Source organism: Pangasianodon hypophthalmus, chromosome 19, assembly GCF_027358585.1.
Source record: "Pangasianodon hypophthalmus isolate fPanHyp1 chromosome 19, fPanHyp1.pri, whole genome shotgun sequence".
Taxonomy (NCBI): Eukaryota; Metazoa; Chordata; class Actinopteri; order Siluriformes; family Pangasiidae; genus Pangasianodon; species Pangasianodon hypophthalmus.
In genome coordinates this window covers 11,667,873-11,680,852 of record NC_069728.1, presented here as the reverse complement: position 1 = coordinate 11,680,852, position 12,980 = coordinate 11,667,873, and the positions used below count along the sequence as shown (strand labels likewise).

The 12,980-nt window shown below is 40.3% G+C and overlaps 1 protein-coding gene across 7 annotated transcripts in view; it reads right to left on the bottom strand.

Moving 5' to 3' along the window:
- The window catches only part of nhsl1b (NHS-like 1b), a 100,979-nt gene that overhangs the window by 31,682 nt on the left and 56,317 nt on the right, over positions 1–12,980 (bottom strand). The window contains exon 1 of one of the 7 annotated variants that reach the window (XM_034313745.2): positions 11,129–12,850. The exons of 5 other annotated variants lie outside the window; for them this stretch is intronic. In XM_034313745.2, coding sequence (XP_034169636.1) covers positions 11,129–11,144 — 16 coding nt within the window. In that variant the 5' untranslated portion in view covers positions 11,145–12,850. Of the gene's footprint in view, positions 1–4,937; positions 7,485–11,128; positions 12,851–12,980 lie in introns of those variants that run through there. One more of the 7 variants, XM_034313742.2, reaches the window with a different exon arrangement.

Below are 12,980 nucleotides of genomic sequence, written 5' to 3'. Positions count from 1 at the left end.
TGCCATAAAACTAAACCCTGAGTCTGAGACAGCAAATTCCAGCTGCTTCAGAGTTTATCAGGAACAGACATCTGAGAATGCAGTGCTGAAGAAAGCATTATGACAGACAGAGAACACAGTGTGACTGAGTGTGTGTTCATTTCTGCAATCAAAACTCCATCAAAACTGCTTTGTAGTTTTACCAAGACAGGAAAAATATGCTTTCCTCATGTACTGATGACCAGTAGAGGGCAGTGAAGACTTCCAAAACCAGTACAAACAATGTCTTATCTTACTGATAAAGAACAATAGAGGGAGGGGAACCTGCCTACAGTAAACAGGTTATAAGTTGGATAAGATAGGTAAAGAGTGAATCAACATCTACTTCTACTGCCACAAACAAGTGCAACAACAAGTGCAAACAAGTGGCTCTGAAAACCTGGACCTCTGCTCTGAAGCTAGACTAGCTGTAAAGTGGATGCCATCTGTCAAAGGGATCTGAACCCAGCTGCTCCGTGTGCTGGACACTCCTTCAAATGAAATGACTTTAAATCCTATGCTCCTCAGACAGACTCATCTGCCAAGCACAACTCGATTACTGAAGCTATGATGGAAGAGGAGGTCCAATCAGAGCTGTAACTAAATTAACCAGGTCAGATGGACTTGATTAGGCTTACTCTAACCATGATGGAGTGGGAGTAGGTGACAGAGTTAGCACTGGACTGGGGCTAAAACAAACATGCATACTAACTAAACACACAGCTTCCCAAGCACACGGCCAAAACAAAATCCAATTACAGAATTATTTGATCACAAGACGCTACAGAATGTCTCCAAGGAAACCATGATTTTAAATGATCAAAAATGGGATCAGATGTGCTAATGCTCAATACCTGATGGGTCCGAGGGGGATTTGGGTGTGTGTATGTGTGTGCATGGCTGTGATTTTAATGTCAATAACATTAATTTGTATTGATGCACTTTGATTGCCTGCCAATATCCAGCAGATGAGACAGCAGTCCTCCAAAGATGTACATCATGGTATATAGATTACTACTATATACAGTGTTATACTAGTTGTGTAAACTACAATGAAGCAACCCATAGAAAAAACACTTAATAAAGTGGTGCCATGATCAGTCTGCATGTGAAATCATTTTTATGCCAGGGGTATTCAACTAACATTTAATAATTATATATAAATGCATGTGACTGGGGAATCCGCAACAGAGTACCTGCTATAGAAGCTGTGATGGTGATTAGAAAACTAATTATGATCACAATTAGAAAACTAGAATTGCTGACTTAAGTTTTTTTTTTAAATACATTTATCAGCTCTGGTACAGTTTTTGGTATTTGGTGCTGAACTACTGTGCTGGGTCTACCAGTTGACAACTCCTATTAAAACCATTTTCAAGCAATTATTTATTTCATTCATCTATTATTTACTATTTATTTAATGATTTCTATTTTATGCCTGAAAGACTGGCTGTTTTGGTGGTGACTTTTGAGCATGAAAACCAGACGTAGCCATTTTGCAACAAGTAATGTTTTAAGGAAAACATATAAGTCGCCTTTGTAGTTTTGCTCAACCACAATAGGAGTACTACTTGAAAATGTCTACCAGTTGACGGATGCCTTCCAGTGTCCCATTTACATCCCCTCAGAGGGACACAGGAACATACTGCTGAGAAAGAGAGAGAAAAAAAATAGTGGAAGACAGTGAGAGTGAGGTTGTCGAGATTGTGGAAATTCACCTGTCCTTGATGAGATTGGTAAAATTCAAGCTTGCTTTGTCTTTTGTCTTGACCCTGTTTCCAGTAGGGGATATGAAGCTGGGTGAGAGGCTGCAGGAGGCACCATGGAACAATACACTTTTGTCATGGTGCTTAACCAAAACTGCAAGAGTTAGTCAGGCAAAGCAAAAGACCAGGAATTTCTTTTCAGCCCTTCCCAGCAAGGGGTCAGAACTCCCCCTCCACTCCTCTCACAGTTTAAGCCTGGCACCAACAAAAGGAAAGGCGACTGATTGCTGAAGTGCGCCGACCCTCCTCCACGCCCTGCCCAGGAGCCTCCCTGTGCCACACGGGGCAACACGAACAGATCAGTGCTGCAGTTTCACTTCTACTTGTTAAGCTCACTATCATTTGAATAGCAAAGACTGCCCATCATTAAGCATAAATGGATAAACCCTAAACAAGACAAAAGGGAAATGATGGGGTGATGAGGTCGCATCTTGAGCGACTCATCTGCATGAGGATCAGTACGCTAAGGACGCTAACGAAGGTTCATAGCCTGGAGTCTTATCACTGCCTAGCTCCACTGCTCATGATCCCTTAGAAAAGCCCAGTCTCTCTATTTATTACTCAACCCTATTCTTTATTGTTACACTGCTTATCACTACTACTTTACTCAACTCAGTCTCACAAAAATTAATACAAATTTGAACAAATGAAAGCCAAGTCATCAGACTCATCAGATTTCATGAGTTATGAGTGCCCCAACCCTAAGCTTCATTTTTTGCTGTTTGTTTGTTTTCTATCTCAAGTTTTTTCTCATTTGTAGACAAAAAGTGGCAGATTCAGCTTGTCCATTTTGCTCGGAAAATTATGCTATACTGATGTCTATCATATTCAGTGTACACATGTCTCCCATTGACTAGCGAAATAATATGCAAGTGTAAATGATCTTAGCAAAGGATATAGTGATTGCATTGCTTTCGAGCTCTAGAAGCAAGAATTTGTATGATTAATTTAATTTTTACTTCTAAAGTCAAACAAACGGAATGCTTTTGACAGAACCTTGACAAAATATTGAGTTTTGATATCAGCTTTTGATAATGTGCAGCAGATGGGATCAAAAGCACTCTGGAATAAAATTTTTTAAGATTTTCCTTTTTTTTTGCTTTTCCATCCCTGAATCGCAAAGAAAAGCTGTATTTCTCTGGTGTCCTGTCTGTCCCCTGAGACATACTGTAAGAGGACAAGCGACCACTGGTCAGAATACCTGATAAGGGCTTAGAGAAAATCTATAAACACCTGCTCTGTGTCTAAAATTGTCAAGCTCACACATATACACACAAATAGTCCAAGACAAATGTTGAGAAACAATGTGGAAATGTGACAAGTGTCCATAAGCACCAGCTCACTGTCAGTAATAAGCCCAATGGAAAGCTGGTTTATTCAGAACAAACTACAGTGAGGCGCTGAGCAGCATCTTGCACTGTCACAGTGTATTAGCTCAGACTAGTGTGAGACAGACACACAGAGCTGCCCTGTCCACACACTGAACCGGAATAAAATAGGATTACCATACTGACTATCAACATCAACTCTGTCAGCACTTTGTAACAGCTATAGTTATAGTTAAGAGGTTAAGATTGGAGGACACTGCGCTTTGTTGTTTTTGGCAACACAACAACCTGCATTTTAAAAAAATAATAATAATAATTTAAAGAGAAATAGCAGAACAGGAACTAACTTGTTTAACAGAGGTTCCACAACATTAAATGGAACTACTGGATAAAATACATAATGTGCCATTCTTTAATAAATACAAATTTGTTAGCATTTACAAATTGCTATGGTATAATAGGAATAAATCACTTCAGGACATGCTGTTACTGGAAAATGATCAACTTCTTACTTGTCATAATTGTAGATAATGCTCTCTTGGTAACTAGTTTCACTCATGGCACACTCAGATAAGGCTGAATTATACTTGCTTTTAACTATGAGTATGCAAGATGGCTGCTGTGCATATCCTACAGTCATTTGGAGCATCGCTTGTGCAAACACAATGATGACATTTCTAACCTCACTACAGTAGCTCACCATAAAACAGCTATTTCTCCCACCCAGGCTCACACATGACCAAACATCGACATTTCACCTTTTGTACTTCACATTAAGCGATAAATGGAACTCAGTAAATCATGAATGGCCAAGTGTCCAGTCCCGGTGTGTGCTGCTACCAAAGATGAATAAATTGCCTCTGACTGGAGAGCGAGTGAATGAATCTCTCCTTATGGAGAAGAGGATGGGACAAGGCCTTGGAGGGGTTAAACTGGATGGTCTCTGGCACCATTCTGAAGGTTAAAGGTCAGCAAGTCAGATCGGCACAATCTGTGCATGGATGGAAGGAACAAAAGCATTCACACCAGATGCAATGATGCAGAAAAGAAAAAAGAAACTAATATTTTTTTAAAAAGGGCAAACACAGATGTTAGGCTAATTAAAATGAGTGATAGAATTGTAGTTCTATTTAATGTACCTGAAAATGCACATTCTCAGTATCAAAACATATTAGATTAATTTCATGATGAATTAGATTCATTTCATGATGCCACAGTCAGAATTGGGACTACTTACACCTATGCTGCATCTGTATGTAATAACTCCAAATGCATGGGTATAACTGCCACAGCACTTTTAAAATTCACATTCATGTTTATTTAAAACTGCGCAATGAATACAGTATGATCAGTATATCAATGATAATGACAAAGACATGTAGTAGAATCTATTATTTGCGTGCTTTGGACAGAAAATTATATGCAATGTCTATGAGTGAATGCATTACTAAGTTGTCACTGCATATCTGAAGCTTCAGGATGCAGACAGCATACAGATAGCATGTGTGACATCAGGTCAGGTGCAAAACCTGGATTTCAAAATGAAGCAAGTTCTCCTGTGCAGGTGTTTCGTATTGTAACAATGGTTTGAACACACCACTAACTAGCATCAGTTATAATAGACGATCTACACGCCTAATGTAAAATAATGGATGAGTACAAGGACAGACAACACAAAGTTATTTTAACTAGAGACTTATTTGGTTAATATTCTACTCCAAAGTGCCAAGAAACACAAGAAACACACTGGAAAGAAAAAATCACTAACCCAGGGTCTATTCTATTTAAAAACCCATAAAACTCTCACAGCATCTGAAGCACTCACAGTAAAAGCAGGATCTGGATCTCCTCTCTTGGCAGGACTGGGTGCGTCTGAGTGGACACTCCTGTTTTCCTCTGACCTCCAGTCTCAGAATGGGTTTATTGGTCCACAATGACTCACGTCTCTGGTGGCCTCTGGAGGTCAGCATTTGGCGGTGGAAGCTGCCCTCGGCTCGGGGGCTACAGGTGCTGCACACCCTCGAAGCCTGGCACTGAGGCAGGGGCTGAGCATTGCCCATCTTCTGGTTGGCACTAGGTGGCTTGGCTTGACTCTCCTCATAGCAGGCCTTGTAAGATCAGCCAGGCACGTTTGTTAGAGTGGTGCAGGTTCCTTAGGCCTGGGGGTTGTCTTAATGCTCAGCCCCTCCTCCCTCTTTCCCGCCCTCTCACCCGCCTCACCGCTGTCCCCAACTACCCCCTACTCACTCTAGGGGGAAGGCAGCAGGAGCTGGCTAAACAGCCCACCAGGGACCCTTCTTCAAGATCCTGCTTACCGCAGCCTCCAAAAGATGAGCCCTTCTCCTCCCCTCTCTCCTCGCTTGAATGGAATTGATTTTGCTAAACAAAGAGGCCAGTGCACGGAGTGTCAGGTTACACGCAAACTAGCATCTCCAAAACAAACAGCACCTACTCCAAACCACACTCAACTTCTCAAGCACAGCATTCTAAAAATAGTGGACAAGCACTGTGGAAGGCTAGACAAAAATTAGAGCTCAGGATTCCACATCCAAAGTGAAACTATGGACACAGACGCGCCTCAACTTCTCTGTCCATGTGATTCTTATGCTGAGCATTGCTCATGGCTGACCATCAGCCTCTCTGTCTCAGTGCATGCTGGTCAGCATGGCCAGCCTCTTTCTGGGCCTGTCCAGAGCTAATCTCTTAACCCAGATTAACTGCCCTTGCCCCTCTTCATGCACACACACACACTGTCACATAGGCAGCCATGAAGATGCAGGTAATTAAACTCAAACACAAGGGCAAGGGTCTCACACACACACACATTTTGTTATTTTTTTTATTGAGTGTTGCAACTGTTCCTGACGCTGCTATGTAGAGCCAGGCTAAGATGTGTCAACTTGGAAAAATTAGTTACTTCAACCAGTCTGAATCAGCAAGACAAATGCCTAAAATTACAACACTGAACCTCTTCTGCTAAAATAAACCCAGTACCCGGCAATCCAGCCTATGTTAGAATCTCAGAAAATCTCATAAGACTCAAAATCGTGATTCAGGAAACTTAAAGTGAGAATGTCAGATGCTAAATCTCATACTCAAAACTGATCTCACCCTGGCCGAGCTGCGAGTGTAGAAAGTCTGAAGTAACAGTTGTACTACAATAAGAGAACACTTTAAAAGCCAGTGTGTTCTAGATACTTCAATGAATATGAGCACATTATCACCTGGACTAATCTAAATTCAATCTGATTACAGTGTTACGTGCTGCTGCCCTGCTGAGAAGCACGTCTGCACAGCCCTGTGATACATTCATGTCCACGGCAAGGCGCAGCTCTGCACTTTCAGAGCCTACGATGTATTTCTTCACAAAGATAGCCTAAGTGTAAAATCCGTGACACAACCCGAGGAGGCAGCAATGATATCACAACACTGCAACACCTCCCTCTGCTGGTCAGTCGCATCTGGCAAAGTGGTGAAGTGGATAGTATTGCTGCCTCACAGCTCCACAGCCCTGTTTCAATCCTGAGCTGGAGTTACTGTCTCTGTGGGGTGGACAAATTGTAGATAAACATAGTAGTGTGCTGAGCTACCAGTTTTTCAAATCAGGTAGTCCAGGTACATCTTCTGGGGCAAAAAACCGAACTGCACTAAATTAACATTTTGAACATAGTGAAGATACCTCTGCCAGTTGGTGTTTCATTTATCTTTATCACATGCATCACATTCTTTACATAGTTTGCTTTTATTGTGCATATCTAATTGTTTCAATCCTAAAACTAGTTGCCTGGTTGCCTGAGTTGCTTTTATCTGCCATTTCTGTATGCTTCATACAGACAACACAATGCATTTCTGATTTGGCTGGCGCTTCCTGCATCGTCCTCTCCTGTTTTTTCAATCCATAACAAAGCTGTGTGTTCATTCTTGCATTATTTGCGACATTATTTATGTTGAGTGTGCTGTGGCTGCTTTTCTTACTGTACATTTTCTGTATGAAACACTAACCTGAATAAATTATTTGCAGGTTTCCCAACTCATTTTATGTTATTTGAATAAACAGATCTTTGAACAGACTTATGGATCATGTGACGGAATGTTTTTGACCTTTTCGGCTTAATATTAGACAATAAATTGCATCTATATCTGATGCAAAACTAAGGCAGATTAAATGGTAGTGTAATGTAATTAAATGTAATTGCTTTATTTCTGCACTGTCATCATTAGATTGTGTTAATTCTGGCTATTAGTTACGAAACAAGATTGATAAGAAAATGGCCATTATTTAATCAATTATCTGTACATCTTATTATTGTATTTTTTCAAGCTTATTAGTGGGTGCTGGAAAAAGACAGGAAACCCAAAAATAAAACTTATTTTTAACCCAAAAATTAACCCAAAATAACCCAAAAATTATTAATTACTAAAACGTCAGGTTTTTTTTTATAACTCAAACAGGACGTTATTTCCTGCACACACAAAAACACACGAAGCAAACAATTACTTAGAAATGATGCTGATATGCCACAGTTTCCTTAAGTCCTCATAAACTACAGCTGTTTTCTGGCACTTCAGGAAAGGCTTGAGCTGAGTCTGACAATCTGCCAAGACACACAGTGAGCAGCTCATTCACTGATCCCAGAATTAGCTCATTTACTACACAGTAAAAGGCCAAGATAACAAAATCCCATAGTTTTTGTACAGAGCCATGATGTCTAAGAGAGAGTGGCAATTGTGTGTGGTTCACACATCTCTGCATGTGTGTCTCTCTCTGTGTATGATGAGATGTCAGTGCCTGATCCTGACTCTGACCTCTTGACCAGCCTGGCCCATCCTAATGCTCTACTTCTACTTTATCCCATGTGCATACCACAAAGACTGCACTTACTGAAACAGTTCTCACCCTTTTCTCATGCCCAAATTTTCTTCAATGGATAAACTAACGTGGATACTACAGACTGAAATAAATGCTGAGCCTTGGACTCTGATGCAGACAGTTCAGGCCGCTCAAGGCCCATTAAAAGCACAGGTGGCTATGATTATACATGCTTATGAGCTAAAACAGGCTTAGTGGAAACATTATGTGGAGTGACTCCATTAGTGGTTATGATTAAAAAAGCCACATTTTCAACTACGCACACACAAACAGGCAAACCTCAAAGTTGGAAAATGAACAGTTTGTGTCATTCTGTTGTTTCACGTGTCAGGTTTGCAGCACTGTGTGTGATTAGGAGGTGACTGCGTGTGCTGCTATATTTATCCTGACGCTGACAGTTTTTCTTCCATCAGCTCCACATCACGTGAGGAAGTCACACTTTTTTCTGTAATTCTCACATCCACTCAGAGTCACACATAAAAATTAGAGAAGAAACATGCAATCTCTCTCACACACCTTCCACAGCATCAGCAGTACAAACACCCAGATACATGTGGCACTTACGTCACTCACTAAGTTTTTTCACACTCAAAACCTGGGACATTTTTAGCACAACTTTAACAGTAATGTTCAGCTATGTGGCATTCAAACTTTCAAGCTTCTAATAACATATAACCAGGATGCACACATCAAGAAGTCTCAACAGTTCAACTGTATTTGTACAGTGCTTTTTAACAACAGACACTGTCACAAAGCAGGTTTACAGAAACCTGGATGTAGATTTAGATCATTAATAAGCAAACCAGAGCAGACTGTGCCAAGGAATAATCCCTGAGACAACATGAGAATGCACCAGGAGAGGAAACAGAGTCAAAATAACACCTATTGTCTTCTGAGTGATGCTAGATAGTGGAATTATAGGTCATTACAGTATACAGATGTAGAAGTGAGCAGTACTTAGTAAGCAGTACTTAGTGCACAGAAAAGATGTTCAGTAGGCACATATTTTAAATCTGAGTCCTGGTATGAGCACAAGACAGTCTTTGTGATTAAAGCAGCAGTTCTTTAGGTACCAATCTACAGCATTCAGCTGAGATTATCCACTGAAGCAAGGATGAGACTTGGTCATAATTTGTTTTTGGGAAGTGCAAATCTTTAGAGTATCCATGTGGAATCACCCACAAGAGCAGAAGTTGAGTCATCATTGTACGAAGCTTGAAGCAGAAGTAGAGTGACACATCAACACATCATAAGACAGTCATTAAGGCATCCCATAATCTTGAATCATGTTGAAAAGTTTTAGTGTCACTAACATTTCCTTGGTCAGCAAGCCTAAAAATTGTCATACACATGACTTCAAAATGTCTTTAGGTGTCATGATATGATGGTTTCCCCCCATCTCCCATGCAAAATCATGTTTTATATTTCATGTTCACAAGATTCATATGAGTCATTGTGGATAATTTAGAACATCTGCTTCAAAGTATCAACTTCATTTCAGACAGAATTGACACAAAAAGTGTCTGTCCATGACTCAAGGTCAGATAATCAGACACCAGCATGAGCTAAAGGAAGTTTTAGGATGACTAAGACTGCGTCTGTTGGGTAAAAGCACACTGAGTCATAGTTCTATGATAAAAGAAAGTATTTAGGTAATGTAGTTTTTCTCTTTTCTGTGAGCGCATTAGCTGGGTGGGAGGTCTCAGCAACACCATAAGAACAAAAATGTCATTAAGTGTTTGAGAGTCTCAACATCTCACGGCTTTGGAGCAAAATAAAAGGCAAAATGATTTCTTTAAAAAGCTTCACTGCCTAAATAAATACACCCATTCACAGAAGAGACAGAATTAGACGGAGCATGGAGGAACACAGAGCTGCTACATGAGCAGCTGTGCAGAAACACAACACCACATGTGCAACAACTGTCAGCAGCTGACACACTGAGACACACACACACACACACACAAAAACCCAGCAAGCATAACCTAGGTTCAAAATGTACCCAAAAAAAAAAACTGTGTAGTATTGCAGTAAAGAACAATTCAAAACAAAAGCTTTTTGCTTCAACACAGATACTCATACTTTGCACCGCATGTACAGAGAACAGTGTGTCAAGTCACATTTTCTGCAATACACACACACACACACACACACACACACAAACACACACGCACACAAACACACACCAAATATTTCAGTCTGCACTCAGGACTGATTCTCAGGGGAGGGGCTCATTTTACAAGTTTGCGTTCACGTTGAAGAATTCCTTCCAAACCGTGGATCAATTACACGATTCCATATGTCACATTTTGTGCACAGGCTTGCAGAATGGTAATCACTAGATTCATTCTTCGGTACCACCCAGGGATGCATCTATACCATTTTTTTCAGACCGAGTTTGAGCACATGCTTTATGGTACTTTGTCAATAATGATTCTGATACTGGAGGAGTCTTACCTGCGTTTCCGGATGAGCTTCTGGCAGGAGAAACAGCAACAGGGCATCCCAATTTAATGATCAATTATCAGTTATGAATAGGTGAATTTACATTTCCGGTGATTTTATTCTTTACTAATTAATGGAACAATCTCACTTTGAGAGCTACCAGAACCACCTATTAACAACCATGCCCCCTTTCAGCCACGCCAAGCAAACTGTCCTGTTTATTAATTACCGAAACTTTTTTTTGCCATGTCATGAAGTCACTAATACAATTGACTGGATGTAAAGCAGCCTAAGACATCTATTCTGTCATTATTAAGCCTATTTTGTCCATAGCAATCTGCCAGCTACAGGTTGCACAATCATGGCATCTTTGTAAATTATAACTAAATGCACAGCATACCTAAAAAGTTTTTTCTTGATTTCAATGGATTTTTATCATGTTTACTTTTGTGCGAGTGAAAAAATAGTTCTCAAAAATTTCAAGAATTCAAACTGCGCCGGTGACGTATAACTCTGTAATTTCTGCTAGATGGAGTTAGGCTGGGAACGCAGAGCACGAACAGCATCCAGCAATTCACATTTAATTTCCCCGGCAGTTCTAGGATATCATCCAGGTATTAACATCACTACATCTCGATGAACACAGTACTCACACAAAGAGTAAGCAATGCATATGATCTGAGACACAGCTACAGACTTACCTTTCACACAGGACATGGCTTGCTCTTTGCTGACAGTGGGGACATATTCAACCACACACACACACACACACCCACACCTCTCACTGATTCACTGTTTCTGTTCGGTCTAGTTTCCCATTTACCGAAGACACTCCCCCAGATATCTCTCCCTGTTCCTCTCTCTCTCTCTCTCTCTCTCTCTCTCTCACACACGCACACGTATGCATACACATACGCACACACAAAAACACACCATGGCATACAGCCAGCTAAGGAACCACAGAAACACTTGGCATAACCACCATTCTCATTCCTCCCAGACCAGCAATTAGATTATTATCCTTTTATCAATTAAATTTTATTTGGATCTTCCTATGGTCAATAATTTTTCTAGGCACATAACTAACACACACACACACACACACAGTGGAGTGTGTTTCTGTCAGGATGGACAAGCCAGTCAGCAGTTTCAGAACAGAACACAGGTTTGTCTCTGCCACACAGCCCTCAGTTGTCACACTTTGAATCAGTATCTGATTACAAAATGAATTCATTAGGCTTATGACTGATTCATTACAGCACATATAGGCTCCAACAACTTGATCAAAGCCTTACATTCACTGTGTAATGAAATCACACTTAGCTAGCAAAGTTTCAGATACGTTTAGACACTGCGGTTGGTAAAGTGGCTCCTTATCCAATATTTTTACATGGGAAATAAAAACATTTTCATGTCGTTTTGGTGAAAAACCCAATTTTGGCCCAAACTCAATTTTTCATCCTTTGGGCTGTTTGCCAGAATTCAGACCCCCACAGGCATGACATTCATAATTTATTTCATTTATAGCGATGCCGCTTGTCATGTTCTCTGTTCTGAAGACTCTCCTGTAGAGGAAAACGTACTGACAGTTACAGTACACTCGAGACTTCTATAAACTTCTTTACAGAAAGTTTCACTATATGAACAATCACAGGTGGGGGTGCTGTCAATATTTAATGGTTTGTCATTTTGTCCAGACAAATAAAAGTTAAGCACATCAGAAAAAAACAACAACAAAAAAAAACACAGTAGTTGTGTACAGGAACGCACACAGATGACATAGAAATTCAAGGTTCTGGAAGTGAACAGAACCTACAGCTTTGGAAATCAGTCAGCACACCAGAACCTGACTAATATTCTTCAGTTTGTGAGATTTCAACTGAAGTCAAATAATACGCAACTCTAAACAGGTTTTTGTGAAACCCTGCTGCAACCTTTTATTAAATGAAAACACAAGGCTTCTGGCTGACCTGACTCGCGAGTCTGCAGATAAACAGCAGGACATGATGTCAGCGTACAAAATGCTGTTGGATTGTTGGAAAGATATGGTATGAATGCATGTAACCTGCATAGTGTGGACTTACGGTACACCCTGCAATTTGTAATCAGATATTATGTATCTGCACGCAGAGGCAAGCCACAGAGAGGAGCTTATCAGGGCTGACCTCAGTGGAGCCATGTTTTAAAAACAAAGAAACCAAGTATTCAGTATCAAACCATCTAGTCTCTTTTAGTTTAGATAGTTTAGGGAGCCCTAATGTTCTTACAATAAGCATATTTTAGTCAAGATAAACAATTCTATACATTACGTAAAACCTCACAATCATCCCTGAAAGCATTTTGACATTTTGTTTTGGACATCAGATCGGCTTATACCTGGATATCTGAGATTATTTGGAAGATTTAGATAGCGATCAACTTACCTGAAAATGATCCAAACCGTAACCAGCCAGCAGAATGAGAGAGAGAAAGAGAGAGAGAGAAAGTGAGTGAGTTTAGAGTCAGACTCAATCTCAAAGTTCTGACACACAGCAATAAAATACAGCTTTCACA